This window comes from Sander vitreus, chromosome 3 (genome assembly GCF_031162955.1).
Source record: "Sander vitreus isolate 19-12246 chromosome 3, sanVit1, whole genome shotgun sequence".
Classification (NCBI taxonomy): Eukaryota; Metazoa; Chordata; class Actinopteri; order Perciformes; family Percidae; genus Sander; species Sander vitreus.
Window position 1 is genome coordinate 26,576,843 of NC_135857.1, and position 19,989 is coordinate 26,596,831.

Here is a 19,989-nt window from a genome sequence, read left to right on the forward strand (position 1 = left end):
TTGGGTATTTTCTCCAATATCATATCCTCTGCTGACCTTTTGGACCTTACTAGTTTGATGGGGGACACGCTGAACTCTGCCATTGGTATTGTTTAGGGCTGTCAAAATATTAATTCTAATTAATTAAAAAAATAAATCGATTAATTAATCTGAGAAAAAATAACGCGTTAAAAAAAATAACGCAGATTAATCCATTCCATATTGACGTTTGACCCAGAGCCATTCTAGCCACCATTGGACTGTAAAATGAAGGAGGGAGACGAGAATGTGCTGCCTGGATCATTAATTGGAACATTTACTTGTAAAAGTCTTCTTCCTGCCAACCCTGGCTACCAAAATCTGGTGCCACTGATATGTCTGCACTTCTCTCTGATGCTCTGAAGCCGATACAGGCAACACAAACACCGCTGCACGTGACGCTAGTTAACACTATACTCGACAGCAGCTAACGTTAGCCTACCGCTAGCTAGTAGCTAGATTAAACACGGTTACAATGCTGACAGCTAACGCTAAACGGTGTAAAGTGTGACTGTGTTTTACTGTAGAGGATTCAACACCGGTATGTAACAATCTGCAGCTGCCGTCGGAGAAACAACACAGACGGTTCGTTCAGTGAAACTGGTAAACTACAGCCTCGTGGTGCATTTGAAGTTATTGTAAATGTCCTTTAACATCTGGTGGTTGTTTTTGTCGTTCAACAGCAATTTACTAGTGAAATAAGTTATTGTTATTGTTATACATTATTATTAAACATTTAATTTTGACCATATGGCCTTAGCAATAAACAAGCCGTTCTGTATTCCTTGAGTGCACACTTTACATCTAGATTAAAAAGACTTGATTCTTACCCCTGTTAGACAAGCTATTTAAATACAACTTGCTCTAGTAGCTCTAAGAGCTTCTAAACAATCTGCATGCACTTTGTTTTTCTGTTTTTAGGATACATACAGTAGATGCAAGGGACATTACTGTTTAGGTGTTTGTTGCTGCCAAGCTTTTCCCACTGCTGAGGTGTTGCAATTAAAATGTTGACTGGATGAGGTTAGGGCCAAACTACACTGTGAATGATACAGGAGGGAGGCTGCTGCCAGAGTGCTCTTTCTTCTCTTTTCCATTTGAAGGGGTCTCACTCAGCCATTGACCACTGAGGAAAAGGCTTTGAGAGCTCTTGAACTCAAGAGCACCTGAGAGAGAGAGGGAGTCGATGGAGGGAGGAAAGGAGGAGTTGGCTATGTGGGCAAGAGTAAGTGCTATAAGAGCATCAGCAAGAGAAGTAGAAAGAAACCTGTAGCAGGGATAAACAAAACTAAAAGGATAGAGTTGGTGATATTCTATATTTTGCTCGTTCAGGAATCATGAAAAGATCAATAGCAACAATGAGTTGATCCTACTAACAAGGATTCCTTTTGCCAAAGCCAGATTTTTGTAATTCCTCTGTGGCAAAGATCTCCATTGTTGTATAAACACTATTAACAACAACATGGAGACAACTGAAAAAATTAAACTATGTACTGTGGCTATAGAGCTGCTAACATGGCTAATAGAAAGTATTAAAAACACATCAGTGAGCCACACTGTTACACTGCGTGACATGTTCATTGCCATGAATCCCATATACACCGTCCTGGTAGTGTAAATACCCACTAGCACACCAAATGTGTATTGATCCGCAACTGAAAATAGTCCCCAAGAACTGCTCTTTTTCCTCCTGTTTGATTAAGTTTGCTAAAACCTGCAGTGCCAAAGTATTTTGTGAAATTACTGAGCCTTTATTTTTAACTTTACATTCATTTAGCTGACGCTTTTATCCAAAGCGACTTATGACAAGTGCATACAAAAGTGAATCCAAAATATCCCGGATACCGTCGCCGCCGTCTGCGCAGTAGCCTAGTGATCGGGCGCTATCAAAGTCCCGCCCATACACCCACCTGACCAATCGTGAGTCAATCATTGCATCCCCCCCAACCGTTTTTATAGCATCAAATAGTTAATAAAAAAAGAAAAATTAACACTTGAATAAACAGCGTGATAAGAACTACCTAAAATGACTAAAACCATGTGTTTTGACACGTACTTTGACTTTTTAGTTTAGCTAGGGTGACCAGATTTCCCGGAACTAAAACCGGGACACTTTGTGCGTGACCGTAGTGCTTGTGCACACACGCTTTTTAACGTGAACATGTGCCAGCCCAGGTCAGACACAGACAGATTAGACATAACTTTGCCAACAGCACACGTAGGCCTACTGTATGTATGTAGCCTACATATCTAAGAAATAATATTAAAAGACATTGAGTGAGTTTCGTGTGGGACCAACTTTATTTTTCAGAATTAAAGCATTCTTTTGGAAAATGCACCCACTGAACTTGTGAAAAACTTTGTGAAAAGGTATTTTCCATTGCATGGCACTAAACGACTTATTTGGAACTGCCCCCACAGGCTTGAACTAAAGTTATGGTAAAACTTTACGGTAAGGGTACATGAATTATGAATTCATCCATGATTATGATGATTTGTGCATTACTTCATTCCTTTATATCTTATGAATCATCAGGAATTGACATGAGTTCATAGCCTCTCATTCATGACCTCATGCATGAACAACACATCAATTAAAGCATTAGGTAAGGTGGGTACATCATTATGCACAAGTTGTGTTCAAACCAGAATTTGCGCAGTGATGACCACATGTTTTTGCAGAAAAATAAATAATCATGATCATGACCGACCGGTGGTCAGGGAAGCCGTCCGACTGAAGAAGGAGTCTTTCCGGGATATGTTACCCCAGAGGACTCCGGAGGCAGTTGCAAGGTACCGCAGGGCCCGAAGGGCTGCAGCCTCTGCCGTGAAAGAGGCAAAGCAGCGGGTGTGGGAGAAGTTCGGAGAAGACGTGGAGAAGGACTTTTGGTCGGCACCAAGGTGCTTCTGGAAAACCGTTCGCCACCTCAGGAGGGGGAAGCGGGGAACCATCCAAGCTGTATACAGTAAGGATGGGATGCTGTTGACCTCAACTGAGGAGGTAATAGGGCGGTGGAAGGAGCACTTTGAGGAACTCCGATATCCAACTAATACGCCCTCTATGGTATAGGCAGAGCTGGTGGATGATGGGGGATTGTCGTCAATTTCCCTGGTGGAAGTTCCTGAGGTAGTTAAACAACTCCACAGTGGCAAAGCCCCAGGGATTGATGAGATCCGTCCAGAAATGCTTAAAGTTCTGGGTGTGGAGGGGTTGTCTTGTCCGTGGTTCGGGCATCTGGTAAGGATGCCCCCTGGGCGCCTCCCTAGGGAGGTGTTCCAGGCACGTCCAGCTGGGAGGAGGCCTCGGGGAAGACCCAGGACTAGGTGGAGGGATTATATCTCCAACCTGGCCTGGGAACGCCTCGGGATCCCCCAGTCGGAGCTGGTTAATGTGGCTCGGGAAAGGGAAGTTTGGGGTCCCCTGCTGGAGCTGCTACCCCCGCGACCCGATACCGGATAAGCGGACAAAGATGGATGGATGATCATGCTTAATAATTCATAATGATGTGCCCACGTACCTAATGCTTTAGTTGTGTTGTTCATGTATGAGGTTACGAATGTCAGACTATGAACACGTCAATTCCTGATGATTCATGGGATATTAAGGAATGCAGTAACACATAAATCATTAATTACATAATGCATAATAATACATAGGCCTACATCAGTTAATTCATGCATGAATTCATGATAATTCATGTACCCTTACCTTAAAGTGTTACCAGTGTTATTCTAACCAACAACACACACACACAAATGTAATCTCATTTGATAGAGCAGATAGCTTCCCTATGGAAACATTTGTTGGCTGAAAGCCTACTGTGAAATTGCCCACAGGTGTCAACAAAATTGGCAGGTGTGACGGGTAGCGTCTTTAAGGTGGGAATGGTCATACGGTTCCTCTCGTCAGTGCATGTGTTGTTGATGAACGAATAGATCTGCTCAACAGGAGCATTTGTGCCCGGTAGACACATGGCGAACTGACAAAGGAGACCTACATTTTTTAACGGAATCTCCCTGCTTTTGAAATGCGCGAACATTTCCAACCAGCGCTCGTCTGCTGACTTTCCAGTGGACCTGGAGGGACTGGTTAAAATGAGACAGATAAGAAGAGTTTAGTTAATGATCGGGCTATAATAAGACCACGTCGGCTATGTAATCGCAATTGCATAGTGGTTGGTGTAAACGGGACATTTTAGCATCCCAACAGGCTTTTGTCAGGACTCGGGACACGCAACTCAGAATCGGGACTGTCCCGGTCAAATCGGGACTGTCCCAGTCAAACCGGGACGTCTGGTCACCCTAAGTTTAGCCCATGTCCCATTTACTAACATTGAGGGGGCAGGATTTATGACATATACTGCCGCCAGCCACTAGGGGGCGATCAAGATGTTTCGGCTTCACTTATACAGTCTATTAATCAACGCCTGGGTACAACCCCCAACATTTCAAGATTCAAGCAAGTACATCAACTTCAGAAAATATGCTGAACTGCTTCAAGTGCTTTATTTAGAAACAATAAGAGGTAGTGAAAGTTTTTTTTTAATTGTATGGGTCAAAGGTGCAGTCTGAACAGATGAATTTTCTGTTTTCTGCGATGGAAGATGTGTTGAGTTTCTGCTGTCCTCATGTCAATGGCGAGCTCGCTCCACCATTTTGTGCCCAGGACAGTAAACAGTCCTGCAAACAGTCACTAAAAAACAGAATCTATGTATTTGTGACCTCTGACCTCAGCAGGAGCAATGCACACAAAGAGTAGGGAAGTCAGAGAGAATTAAGAGATAGACTAACTAAGTGTTGGTTTTGGTCTATTGTTGAGTAATAGTCTACCTATAATGCCTTGTCCTTCAAAGAAAGACCATCAGGGCTAAGCAACATTCGGTAAGAAAAGCTCTGTGGCAATATTGGATAGTAATTATAAAGGGAATTCATAAAGACATATGCAAATGTGGTTTGCTTGTGTGTGTGTGTGTGTGTGTGTGTGTGTGTGTGTGTGTGTGTTTGATAGAGAGGCAAATGGGGAGAGCAAGATGGAGGATAAAGTAGTCATTTTATTTCACTGGCCAGTCTTGCCAGCAGTCACAGCACGCACAGCTTGCTGACACGGATAAGTTGATATAGTAATTGAAGGAGCGGTGATAGGAACCTCCGTAGGTGTGAGTGTGTGTGCATATTTGAAAAAAAGAGAGCATGCCGCACAACAGATGAGACAGCAAACAGTAAAAATGGATGAGGCTGAAAAATAGTTGGACAATGATGAGCATTGAAATGGAATGGGAAGGTCGGAAAGGGGAGAATGAGGAGGGAAGGAATTCTAAACAAGCTCAGAGGGTGACAGAGAATTGGCGATGAATAGGACGAAAAGCCGAACATTGCTGTCCTCATATGAATTACATCTAATCCTCCCACTCACACACTCATATTCAAATATACCACATTATCAACATTCAGCTTCTTCTGCACCTCTCCCCCTACAATACAGAAACCTCAAGAAGAATCCGGGCTGTAATATAAGTCGCAATAACTCATTCTAGCTATGCTTCAACTCACAGCCAATAAGGGCCAATATTGTATCTTTTCAATGCTCTCGACACCCCAAAAGTGTTTTCAGTCAGGTTGCCACCTCCCTGCCCAGGCCTGGCTGCCTGTATTGCATTGTCATCTGTCTGTAGTGGAAGACTCATCAAATATTAACAGACACATTAGGAGCACAAGAGCTCCCTTCATGCACTCTGCTCAGCATGAGAAAAGACTCTGGTTTGGTAAATGGGTCGCAGTTACCAACAAGGCAGCAGACTCCATGTCACTGAATGTGGTCTGGGTGCTGATTGTACTGAAGAGAAGTAGCTTATTTGTTTCTTTTAAGGTGCTGTGTGCAGCATTCTAACATCAAAAAAATCATTGCCACATTCATTTTTATATATTTGTATATATAATATAAGCTAATAAACTAAATATATATAATCTGCTGGATTGGCTTTATAGCACAAAATAAGTAGTTGGTCAAATTCACACCTTTGACTTGGGCTTGTCATGAATGTGATTATTTCAGACTGGATAAATATAAAAAATAAAAAGACTTGTAAATTGACTTTGGTAAAAATGACTTTTGACTTCTACCTTGACCCAAACCGAAAGTAGAAGAATCCTGGCTGTAACCAGCAAAATATTCGGAGAAAAACCAGACATCCACGCCAGTATTTGAAAGACTTATTTTTAATGTGCATTTAAATTAATGATTTGTTTTAGGTGCCAAGGGTCTATCTAAAGATGATTAATGTTAAAAGAGTGCTCCAGAGATTTAACATTGCACTCCTATACCACTGTCAAACTCTAGATAGTTTAAGAAAAAGGATCAAAATCAATGCAGCAGAACCAGAGATATTGTTTTTTTATCTCCATGCATTCTTTCTTTGTCAAAATCTGGGACCTACATCAACAACAATGCAACTCAACTACTGTCAGTTAAAGGGAAACTTTGCTGATTTCAATCCAGCTTTGTGTGGGCAATGTGTTTAGAGAAACGTTGTGTGGCTTCTCTCCGTGGCCCCAGTGCATGGAGCTTGGAGCAGCCGAGGTCTGATAAAATCTGCCGGATGAAGCGAAACTACTTTGCTCAGCTCCCTCAGGAGATACTAAATACTTTATATAACTCTTTTCACGTGTACAGTAGTACTCGCCAACACCGGTAACCAGACAATATGTTAAATCACTTTTAATTTACAGTATTTTTCAGAAAAGTAACACCGGGAAGGTGAGGGGAGGATAAATACCAATATCTTCAGTGCATCAGAAAGCAACAGAAACGTTGTCTTCATTTTGAGAAACATTAGCGCTAATCAAAAATTTTAAAAAGGGGGACCAGAGGGTGTGTGCCAATTACAGGTGTATCACACTTCTCAGCCTCCCCGGTAAAGTCTACTCCAAGGTGCTGGAAAGGAGGGTTCGGTCGATAGTCGAACCTCAGGTTGAAGAGGAATAATGCGGATTCCGTCCTGGTCGTGGAACAACGGACCAGATCTTTACTCTCGCAAGGATCCTGGAGGGAGCCTGGGAGTATGCCCAACCAGTCTACATGTGTTTTGTGGCTCTGGAGAAGGCGTATGACCGGGTGCCCTGGGAGATACTGTGGGAGGTGCTGCGGGAGTACGGGGTGAGGGGGTCCCTTCTCAGGGCCATCCAATCTCTGTACGACCAAAGCGAGAGCTGTTCCCGCCTCGGGATCCCCCAGTTGGAGCTGGTTAATGTGGCTCAGGAAAGGGAAGTTTGGGGTCCCCTGCTGGAGCTGCTACCCCCGCGACCCGACCCCAGATAAGCGGACGAAGATGGATGGATTAGCGCTAATCAAACCACTTGTGAGAGATAGAGGCTACCTGTAATCCAGACCATGATCTCATTTGTTACAGTAATTATATTAAGGCATCACAGTTAATTTCACAATGATATATAATGATGCTTTAAAATGAACTACCCATTACTCCTTTAAGCAAACAGTTACACACACACACACACACACACACACACACACACACACACACACACACACACACACACAAACAAACATATGATGTATAGGCAGATAAGCAGCCGTACACAACATTCTGTTTTCTATAATAAGTCATATATGCCATTAATACAGAGAAGGTTATACAGTAGACACACACTTGAGTGGGACTGCTGTTATTCACTCTCCTCAAGGCAGTGTAAAGTGTATACTTAACTTTCATACTGTCTGTAGTTATATAGACTAAATATGTCAGTAAACAGTAGAGAAGTCATCAGACTGAAGTATAGCTACATTAAGAATACATTTGAAAGTTGAGAGTAGTGATACATATGGAATTATCTCTGTTGCAAATTTCTTATGACTACAGTAAAATAATGCTCATTTTGCTGTAAAAGCTCACCAACCCGTTTTATGACTCCATAAAGTCTGTCTCCAAATCTCTGATGATTATACATTTTATAATAACTTCCTGAACCACTTCACAAATTCCACTACACATCAAGTTCTGAACGAATGGCCATATTCCAGACTGAAGGAAGGAGATTTTAAACTCAATCAAACTGCCAGGTTGATTTGATTGATTCAGTACCACATATTTCAGACATTTTATAAACTGTGTCACAGAATTCATATGAAACAAAGTAAAATATTTGACTTGTTAATTAGACTATGTGGCATCAAACACAATATGCATGTTTATATTGAAACGGAAAATCGTACAAGTGAAATATAATCCTATCAGCTCCTTAACCTGTGCATGATTCATCATAAAGTAGAATGTGTGTGTGTGTGTGTGTGTGTGTGTGTGTGTGTGTGTGTGTGTGTGTGTGTGTCTTTTTCACCTGGTCTCTGTTTTAGCTACAGAGTGAGACCTCTTTTCTTCTTCTTCTTCTTCTGTACTATCTTTGCTTGCACTCGCACATGCGCAGTAGCTCAGATGTAGATCATGTCAGCTAGCTAGCTCCATAGACAGTAAAAGAAAGGCTGTTTCTCCAACTTCGGTCAGTTACAAGGCAGGATTAGCTGGGAGACTTCTAAATGAGGGCGCACATGTAAGTAGTTGTTTTGTAGATTATGGTGAACTTGTGTGTGTTGTAGCAGTGCTTTGCTATTGAGAACAAGGTAGCATGCTAACGCTAATGCTACAAGCTAACGGTTGCGGTCAGCCAGCTCGTTTCGGCTTGTGACGTCACAAGCCGTGCCGATTTTGAACAGCTCACCCGGAGACTGAAGGCAGGACACATTCAGAAACTGTATCTCACTCAAAACAGCATGGATGGATTTTTTTCAAAGTTGGTATGCGTGTGGAAGCACCAGAGACACAAAAGAACACCCCAAATCCCAGAAAAAGTGTTTTATTCATAATATGGGCACTTTAAGTGACATAATTTCAGCTGATTTTGAGCTTTAGAGGACTTCAGTGCATCCAACGGGTCAGGGCAAAATGTTTTCATTATGAGACACAATAGGGGAACTGAATTTAGTCTTCAGCGCATTATAATAAAAAAAAGCTATTGTGGGTTGAATGTGACCTTGAGCCTCTTTTTTCCACACAAGGTAACATCCGGAACACTGAGAAGCTGAGCTACGACCGGCAGCAGCTGTACAAGATCCAGGTCACAGCCTGGGACTGCGGCCAGAAGAGAGCCTTGCACAGCGTCCCTGTCCACATTGACGTCAAGCCTGTCTGCAAGCCTGGCTGGCAAGGTGGGCAATCATGTTGCGTTAATACAAAAATCTCTTTTGTGTAGTTAAATGGCAGTCGATTTGAAGTGCAGAGATATGTGAAATCGGCAAACCTGTTTATTTCTGCTGTCATTTTCAGCCGTGACTGAAGCGTTTAAAGATATAAAGTGAAACACGGTGCTCAGACCTATCTGATGTTTCTGCTGTGCTTATTGTTTGTACTGTGTATGTTTTGCTAGAGGCTTTGATAAACAAATCTAGTGTTACGAACAGCAACATCTCACCGCCGGTTTAGTCTGGCTCAATGGATTTACATTGCTGGGATAAAGCCTGATATGCGGCGCACCCTCTCACGCGCTGGATGTCCCTCGCGTCTCGTTATCTCGCTATAGGGGGTTAGTGCTGTCCGGGACGGTTGTAATTGGTTTAAAGTAGGGCTGTCAAAATAACGCGTTCATTTCGATTAATTAATCAGAGAAAAAATAATGCGTTAAAAAAAATTAACGCAGATTAATCCATTCCATATTGAGGTTTGCATACAGACGAAAATCTGGCGACACTGATATGTACACCGGATAGATAAGTGGTGTAGCCAGACCATACTCCAGCGCTGAAAAGTGCTGTAGAGATAAGTCTGGCAATGCAAGACTGCTGGGTTGTGTAATTTCCCTTAGTCTGTGGCCCAACAGGTAAATTAGGTCTCACTCTTACTGTAGGAGAAGTGTTGAGATATTAAAGCATCAAACATGCATTTTAGATGAATGAGATGAGAGTATATCCAGTTGCTCTCCGTTTGCTCAGCCCAGTTAAATTGTATGTACAGGACCTAGAGGTTTTATTTCCTGTGATGTTATGCGAACAAACATTGTGACTGGGTTTATTGTACATCATGTGCACAAGTATGGAGCATGAAATAAGAGCTGTGTGTGCTCTCTTTATGCTCACAGAAACACAATAGTGATGGTTTGCATGTCATTACTTTAGTGTTTGTGCTTATGTCTGAATGTGTGGTACTTGCAGTCGTCTGTGTACCTCATTTTTCTCCATTTGTGCTTATCATACTGGTCTCTCCTGCCTCTCTTTTCCTTTACTGAGCCTCTCTCTCTCTTTCCGTCTCTCTCTCCTTTCTTCCCTGAGGAATTGGCCTGTCAAGTTTAGCTGGTGTGATCAACTGCACTTTACTAAGAACACAGTGACACAGCCAACATGGCTCTTAGCACATCAGAAAGCAGTCATGGCAGCCTTAACAAGGCCAAGAGTAATGCAAAGACAAGTGTCTACGGTAAGTGCTAAAACAACACAAACAGCGCTCTGTATAACTTCAGACGCAATTTACACTTGTCAGAAAGGGCAGCGGCTCGCGATGAAAGACGAACACATGCAGGGAAAGGCTTCACATGTAACCATGTGCAATCTTTGTTGTTCTGTCATTAACAAGGTGATTCATGTGCTGGATTCCTTTGGTGTCCAGCCATTTATCGTCCCACAGGATGTGATGTTACTGAACCCTGCAAAAACTGTTAAGTTGTTTGGCTCATGTTCAATCTATGTTTTCTCAAAACAAGTGCAACACATGCCTGTGTTTTTAGATAAATGTAAATGTTTCTGATCCAAAGCAGAAATGTTCAAGCCCAAGGTGGGGATCTTAAAACAAGACCGGAATAGCCAAATCAATTAATTTTGCATCAAGAAAATAAATGTTTCAAGGAATGTCTTGAATTTCTTAACATTAGTAGGCTCTAGCCTAAATAATTTCTGAAATGGGTACTTTTTGCAGTGAATACCAGCTCTAATATTAAGATTCAGAGGAATTAAGGTCACCAAATCAAACAACGACAAAGAAAGTGTTCTCGATTTCAAAATGAGTACATGTAAGTAGTACAGAGTCACTGTGGCAGCACTTGGCAGCATGCTGTGCAGTGGGGTTTTATCTGCCTAATACTAAGGGGCAAAGTTTTAAACTAGTGGTACTAGTGATAGTGGAATCACAAATTTCATGATGTACAATAAAAGCTTGCAGAAACTACTGTACAGACACACAAGAGAGTAGGCTAAGACATTTGCACATAGTCGTTGACACAGTTCAATCCGAAATGTTCTCATATCAAAAACACTCCCACTTTTTTGAGAACACAGTTACTGTGGGAGTATGTGTCGGTCCAATGTCTGCAAACAACACACATGCATTCACACACAAAAAAACACAGCGTATGTGGGTGTACAGAGTGACATTAACTCCCTCTCCAGGCTCTCAGCGTTAATCCTGTCTTTGAAGCCTGTTTGCAATATTTTTTTGTGAGTGCATTTTTCAAATTAGGATATCAGCATACCATTATGGTGAGAAGATACACACAAATACACAAGCACAGATGCGCTCTCCCTTGATGAAAGGGCACTCATCCCTATGAGCGTTGTTTGGCAGCGGGATGAAGGGAAGGATGGAGAGGGGGAAGTAAATGCCATGGCCACAGGTCAAGGGATATTGAATAGGGCTAGTGGTTGTATTAAAGGCAGGCAACTGTGGGAATGTCAAAGACACATATACACACACACACACAGAAGATGTGCTTTCTTCCAGTAAAAAAAACAGTAATCTGTCTGTTCAAATTAGCTATAGTCGCTGGCTCTTGACAGTAGGGCTCAGCTGTGTGTCTCTCATGACAAATCACGTCCTCACTTGGCTTGTGGAAACTCTTTTTACTGACGGGTAGTGCCTGTTCACCCGCACAAACACACACACACACACACACACACACACACACACACACACACACACACACACACACACTAACACAGGTTTGTATAGGTGTGTGCATCAACATATCAGCTTTTTCTTTTTAATTTCTATTCTAACTTACTATTATATACTACTATACTATTTTTGCTGGCTTGTTTTCTGTTTGGATCCTACTGTATTTTAACAAATGTTTATCATGTGAAGCACTTTGTGACTTTGTCTGTAAAAGGTGTTATATCAAATGAACTTATTATTAAACGTATTATTATACCTTTCATAAAAAACAGAATACTCAGAGGAGCAATTCTGCTTGATAATGAGTGCTTTTATTTTTACTTACCTCTACTTTTTACTTAAAGCAGCTATAATCCATGTTTTTATAATGTATTAAATGACAATGTGACAGTATAAAAGGTGTCACTCGTAGAGAATTATTGCACATATCTGCAGCTCCCCTAGGCTTTATCGAGCTTATAGCGACTTTTAGATTAGGTTGTCCGGCCACAACTTCATGGATTTGGTTCACTTTCATAGCATAGTTTCTGGCCGCAGCAGGCAGCTGTTTTCGGCAACAAAGCTCTAAAGATCCACTGTATATACCTGCTCAGCACCAAACGCCTAGGCAACCCAGCCAGGGTTAATCTGGCCAAGTCTCGCTTTGACAGTCATTCCTCCACAGTGCTGCGGCGGAGGGTCTGGCTAGTCCACACTAGAGTGCAGATCGGGCCGTATTTTTCTGTCCGAGCCCGGCCTGCGTCCGACAGAGCAGTAACCGAACCAGCCCGAGCCCGACAGGCATTAAGATATTTATGTCCAAGCCCGACCCGAGACTATTCATTTTTTTTCTCATACTAATGACACATACGTTCGTTTGTGTGGAAAGCCCGCTTTTATTAAGCAACTGCACACTGCACGCATTAGCGCACACAGGGAAACAAGTGCACGTTAACACAGGCGCGCACCTACATAATAAGCTTTTTTAAATTTAAAATGTCCAATGCCTTATCGCGCTGATGTGACCGAGCCCGACCCAAACCCGAACATCATTTCTAAATACTTGTCCGAACCCGGCCTGGCCCGTCGGGTACCGTCGGGTCCCGACAGGCTCGGTTTGGGTATCCATCCTCTAGTCCACACAGCATTTCAGGATGGGAGAAAAACGTGCTCTGGTTTATTGGAAGTTCTTTAAACCAATCACAATCGTCTTGGGCAGCGCTAAGCCCAGGGCAAAGCCATGGTGCTGCTGAAAAATAACTTCAGGAAGGAACTTCTTTTGGTGGAACATGTGTACGTTCAAAGGTTGTTTTAGTCGTGCAACAGAAAACTCAGATTGGACAGATAGTCTAGCTAGCTGTCTGGATTTACCCTGCAGAGATCTGAGGAGCAGTCAACTGTAGTCCTCATAAATCCACTGGAGTTTAAATTTCCAACACAAAGAAACCAGGAGGTAATTGGACATCAGACAAAACAGTGAAATCCGGCGGAATTTCCGGTGGCAACAGAGCAGTCCCGGAAGTGCAACGTTGTGGATATAGACTAATCAGGCCCCAGTAGCATATGTTGTCCACAGTTTGTCCCTTTTGATCCACAGCCATCTTGATGCCTCTTAGCAGCATGATTGATGTCCCTGATGGTTCCCTTCCTGTTGAGTCCTGGGATGCTAAGGAGCTTAAAGGCCCTGCATAAGGACTGGCCAGAAGAGCCTCTAAATCCAGCCTTGATGAGAACTCATTGTGAACTCCAGCACTTGCCTCCTTCATCTGGTTCTCCCAGGGGACAGGGACTGGATTTGATCAAGCAGGACCACTTGCCTTGCTGTTTTGGACATCAGGACTTTGTTTGGCTTGAGTGCGGCCTCTGCAATGGTGCTTGGGAAATTGAGTTGCTTGTATCTTTACTTGGACCATGTCTTCCTGGACCCTTGCACTTGTAACAAAGTCGTAGAATGCTGCCAAGTCATGCCCATCACGACACTGCTGTTCCAACCAGCACAGTGGTCACATGGAAACTACATCCTGGCTTTAGGATTGTCACAAAATTGGAGCCAACAGGGAGAAAGGAGGGAAGTGTATAATCAACGTGTTTTCCTGCTAGTCCACAGTAATTTAAAACTTTAAACAGAAACTTAAAAATTTCAAACTACTTTCAGCCATCTCCTATCTAGTCTCTTCATCTTCCTGCTCTCCATACAGAAAAACATACACATAAACACACACAGGAGTAAAACTAATAATGTAATGAGTGGACAGAAGGAGAGATAAGCGAGAGAGTGAGCAGGCCGCTGTTGAGCCTCTTCTTTTCATTTGATAGGATGGTTATCAGTTTTATTTGATGTGATACAGTTTGTTTCTAACGGCACAATAAGACAGTTGGACAGTTGTCAATCTAATCTGACACCAGCAGTTTGAGAAAACAAACTAGAAAATAAAAGTTACACCTTTCTCTTTTCTTGTTTCCTTCGATAGCTTAAATGTAGATATAACCATGCAACAAAGGATGGCTACAGTGTCGTCTAATTAAAAAACTACATTGTGCACGTAGGAATGTCTGGCATTGGTATCTTCTAGTTTGAGCAGAGTCTACAGCTACGTTGGCAGCTCTTTGATGCAATACTTATACAGCATATACTGTAGACTGACATACCATAACCTGTGTTATGTTTTGAAGAAGAACATACTTTATTAATCCCACAAGGGGAAATTAAATTTTTTCACTCTGTTGTTAGTTACAGACGTTACACACAGGCCGGAAATACACAGACAGGACCTAAATAGAACATGCACAAATGGAGAGTGAGGGGGCGGCCAGTGAAAGCAGGAGTTTGGTGCCTTGCTCAAGGGTACATTGGCCGTTCCCAGGAGATGAACTAGCACCTCTCCAGCTACCAGTCCATACTCCATTCTTGGTCGGTACGGTGACTTGAACCAAGTTCCCAAGCCAAGTCCCTACGGACTGAGCTACTGCCACCCCACTTGACACTTGTCACTTGAAAGCTTTAAAGTTCAGAGTTAGAACTATAAAATATTTCTTCCTATCAAACCCATGTACAATGACACACCCCTCTTAGCAAAAAACTTGATTGACAGATTGCGGCTCTAATGAAAAAACAACAACTGCATATTCATATCCATCCTTTGTGTGTTGACTATGGCTCTGAGCCTTGTGTACTTGTGTGTCCACGCAACTTGTGTGTGAGTTGGGTGCACTCATGCCTTAGCGTGCTATTTACCTGTCAACATCCCCAAATTAAAACTGACCCATTGATATTGTCCGTCCCAGCAATTAGTCTGAACTTAGTCTGAAGGGCGCGGAGCAGGACCACGGCGACAGCTGCAACCATGATTTAGGTGCCACCTTAATCCAAGGAAAACTGCTGAGCGAAAAAACATAAGGACTCTGGGGAATAAGCTCCCCAGAGCTAAGTAAGTAACAAGTATTTCTGGTACATGGATGCACACAGATGGAAAGAGAGAGGAGAGAGGAGCTCAGTGTGTCAAAGGAAGTCCCCCGGCAGTCTAAAACTATAACAGCATAATTAAGAGCTGGTGCAAGGCAAACCTGAGCCAGTTCTATAAGGGTTGGTAGATGAATCTGACGACTATGAAGAGAAGCAGACCTATTGTTAGGTAAACCTATAAAACACATGTTTTTACCTATAAAATACATTTTTATTGAATAGACAACAAACCAGACTATGACATCGTAACGATTTTTCAAGTCATTGCAAGTTTAAAAGATGGTTGCTGCTGAAAATGCTGAATGCACAGCAAGGAAGATCAGTCTTAAGAGGCTAGTATGTGACAACTTTGAATTGAGGATTAAGATGCAGAGACATGGAGAGCGATGGATGTTGTGATTTTCTCTCACACACGAGCCATTTAACTTTACAGCTATTGCTCGCTTTAGTTTAATCCAAATGTCCAGTGCAAAGACCAGGCTGTCACAGGTGTAAAGAATGACCGATCAGCACAGGTTGAAGGACTTTTGCTAATTAACACACAAATCAAAGGGAGAAACTAAACCAAGAGCACTTTTAGAGAACAGAGAAACTTAACTACACTTCACTGTGATACAATTCCGACAAATTGATAAACCTGATAAATTTGGTAGTGACACAGTTATACAATATGTAGGGCCAATGCCCTACATAATATGTATGTATGAATATGTATGTGTATATATATATATATATATATATATATATATATTAGGGCTGTCAAACGATTACATTTTCTTAATCGCGATTAATCGTTGAATTTCTATAGTTAATCGCGATTAATCGCATGTTTTATCACAGAATTAAATTTCTATTATTTTGCATTTCAGAACTGTTTTTAAGTACATATTGACAATGGAAAGCCATTCTTACCAGTGTATCTTGATTGGGAATCAAATGAATGCAAAGAAAGTGACTTTATGAACTTGATTTTAAGATTTGTATTTGTTTATTATATATTTAATCTAGTCACACATTTGAATTTAACAACAACTTTGAATGCACCACAAGGCTGTAAATTACCAGTTTCATTGAAGTCTGGGGTTTTCCGACAACAGCAGCTGCAGATTGTTACATCCCGGTGTCGGAATCCTCTACAGTGAAATACAGTCACACTTTACACCGTTTAGCGTTAGCTGTCAGCATTTTCCATGTGTTACGAGGAAGTACGGCAAAATAGTAGGCTGTTAGGCACAACGCAAAGCCGAGCGAAGTGAAAATAAATAAATAAATGGCAGCATGCGATTAAAAAAAATTAACGCATTATGCTCGACCCTTAATCGCATTGCAATTAACGCGTTAATTCTGACAGCCCTAATATATATATATATATACATAATCTGCATTGTTTATATCAATGTTAGCAGTCTTCTGCTATGTTTCTTACTTTGGAAAAGGTTTAACAAATCAAAAACCTTCATGGATGCAAAATTCATAATACAAAGAGTAATAATTGAACGTGTTTGCCGTTGTAGGTGTCCTGTTAACAGTTTTACAAACATCTCTTTCATTGTGGTGGTCTACAGGGAAAATGCTTTTTGGGCCACACTGTATTTTTGTGGTTGCAGTACTGTGTGTGGCCACTAAAACAAATTGGCAGCAACCCAGTGTGGATTTATTGCCACTCACTTCTTCAGGCATTCACTTTACACACAATCACTCTTCCTCTAAAATTCACCTCACAGTCTTCACACACCTTGTCAATAACATTAGAAGAATCGTATAGTCAGCTGTGTCCGCAGGCTAAGTAATATGCATCATAACAGCAATTTCTATCTAATGTTTGCTAACAGTGGCTAATATTAGCCAACCATAGGCCACTGGTCATATCAGACCAATTAATAGCAGCTCAAGCCTCAAGTGTATTGAATTGAGCAAAGGTGCGTTTTATTGCTTATGATTTCAACTCCCAGGTAATAGGAAAAGAGTTATTTCTTCTTCTGAGAGTTAAACCATCTAGCTTTAAATCATAAAAAAATAATACAGAAAGAAAACTTTCAAACCAATAAAACTTTTTAGATATGATCTAATGATATTTAAATGGGTTTCAGAGACTTGTAGTGACAGAGTGCAGTGTGTTAGCAGTAAAGTTGGTGGAGAGTCGAGAGCCTACCACTCTTTGAGTCCCAGGCTCTTTTGAGGTGGGGAGCTGCATTCTCTGCTCCACTCTCAAGTATGCTAGTCAAGTGTGTGTGTGTGTGTGTGTGTGTGTGTGTGTGTGTGTGTGTGTGTGTGTGTGTGTGTGTGTGTGTGTGTGCGTGTGGCAGCCAATGGTCCTGATCTCAGATAAGAGTAGAAAGAGGATGAATTAAAGGGAGGAAGAAGAAAAATAAGTGGCTCTGCACTTCCCTTTCCCATTTCCTCTAAATCTTCCCTTCTTGCTTCCTCTCTAATCTCAGACTGAGGCTGTCTGGCTGCTGCTTTAGCACTTTCCACCCCCTCTTTGGTATTAGCTTGTTTTCTCTTATTACTTTCACTGTTTCCTTTTTGACTTTTGCCTATGTGTCTGTGTCCTGAATTTGTTCTTCCTTTGTTCTTTTTCTTTTTCCCTTTCTTGGCTTGATTATTTCTTACTTTCCCCTTTTGTTTTCTATCAGTTCCCCTCATGTTTGTGTTTCTTTCATTCTCTCCACCAGGGCCGTTTTTAACCTGCTATATTAGGGTGGGCTGTAGAAATAATAGATGGGCAACTGGCGGTAAGTAGGCCAGAGTTTAGAAAAGCGGACTAGTAGCCCAATCCCTAGTTAGATGCCACAAACATCTGGCCAAATGTCAGCTGGCGTGGCAACCCAGGGGCTTAGGTTTCATTTCAACATTGGTTGGGACACATTAGTTGCTCCCCCAGATAATTTTCAGCAGTAAAAACTCCATTTCCTGTGTTATGGTCAATTTCTTCCTGTTTCTGCATCAATTTATGGTGGAAATGTCTTTTTTTAGGCTATGTAAAGGAAAACACTGGTAACAAAAATTCAAAATTTAAAAATTTAAAAATATATTAATTATTAATTATTTTTTATTAATTTTTAACCCCTGGACTTTACTAGCTCTTATGTGTTTCAGCAAGATCTCTCTCATATTCAAAACTTTCTCCACATTAAAAATTTACTTATCTTATCTGTGTTCTCCGAGATTTAGAGAATAAATAGTGGAAATATTTTGAGAAAAACTTGTAATATTATGAGAATAAATTTAAAGTATTTCTAGAAAAAATCCACCATATGGTCATCTGTTCATTACATTACGTTCTGCTAATATGGTAGTATCTCATTCAGACAGTCTGATAGACACGGACCCCCGTTTAAGACTCTGGTCTCTGGAGGAGACAAGACAAAGTTTAGGGAAGAGGCTGTACGCTGCTCTTCATCAGACGTGAAAACCTGAAACTACAGCAATAAGCCTGCCGCAGCATACCAGAGTGCGTCCATTATAATCAACTGATGCTGCAACACTGACCACAGAAGCCATGCTGCTCATCTCTGTTTTTACAGAGACAGTAGGGTCTGCTTCAGAGCTCTGTATGTGTTTTTGCCTGAACACAACGATAAGATGGGGTGGGCACAGGGGGACTGGGCCCACGAAATCATAAGTTAGAAACGATACTGGTATTTTCTGTGCTATTTCTTCGATTGGCTAAACGCATTTTCTTAACTTTTGATTGGGTAGGTAAGGCTCACTTTTGGGTTGGCTGAACCCAGCCCTGACCCTGGCTAGCGCCGGCCTTGCACGCCACTCTCTCTTCTCTGATCCACTGTTTGACCTAGGAGTTCTCTAGTCTTCAATTTAAATCACTTACACACACTGTCACATGGATCAACCTGTGAACCCTTCCTATACTTCTTCCATGGCTTTATACAGGAGGGATGGATGCATGTTGGCAGCGGTAAAAAGATAGAGTGGCCTGACATCCTGGGTTCACCTCATTGTGTCAGATAAGAGCAATGGCTGGATAAAAAGGAAATGTGTGTGTGTGTGTGTGTGTGTGTGTGTGTGTGTGTGTGTGTGTGTGTGTGTGTGTGTGTGTGTGTGTGTGTGTGTGTGTGTGTGTGTGTGTGTGTGTGTGTGTGTGTGTGTGTGTGTATGTTTGCAGGGTGAAGTGTAGAAGAGGGAGGAAGAAAGATCAATTCTTTCACATAGACTTGCTAGCAAATTGAAGACACATTGTTGACACATGGACGTATACACAAACAGGAAATGGAGGAAATGAAGGTTTTTCCCAAGGGAGAGACTTTAAGAATCACACTCTCATCAGCTGGGTGCTGTAATCATGTAGACATATATCGGGCGGCTGTGATGTCAGTCAAGTCGATCTACAGTTAGGTTCTGGCCCTCACCCATGGCTATAAACTTTGGATAGTGACTAAAGAGCAACATGAAAACCTCGCAGTGGGGAGAGCGGACCTCGGGGCAGACATGCTGCAGGGATTATAGCGTATATCCCAACTAGCCTCGGATTCCCTTGGGATCCCCCATGAGGAGAAAGAGGACGTGGGATGTCTCAAGTAGTCCGCTTAGTCTGCAGACATCATAAGCAGGATGAAAATAAAG

At 41.9% G+C, this 19,989-nt stretch overlaps 1 protein-coding gene across 2 annotated transcripts in view; it reads left to right on the plus strand.

The window, feature by feature from the left end:
- Window positions 1-19,989, plus strand: part of LOC144515688 (calsyntenin-2-like) — a 269,693-nt gene that overhangs the window by 183,720 nt on the left and 65,984 nt on the right. For both annotated transcript variants that reach the window (XM_078246728.1, XM_078246729.1), the window contains exon 5: window positions 9,083-9,232. In XM_078246728.1, the coding sequence (XP_078102854.1) occupies window positions 9,083-9,232 (150 nt within the window). The remainder of the gene's footprint in view (window positions 1-9,082; window positions 9,233-19,989) is intronic.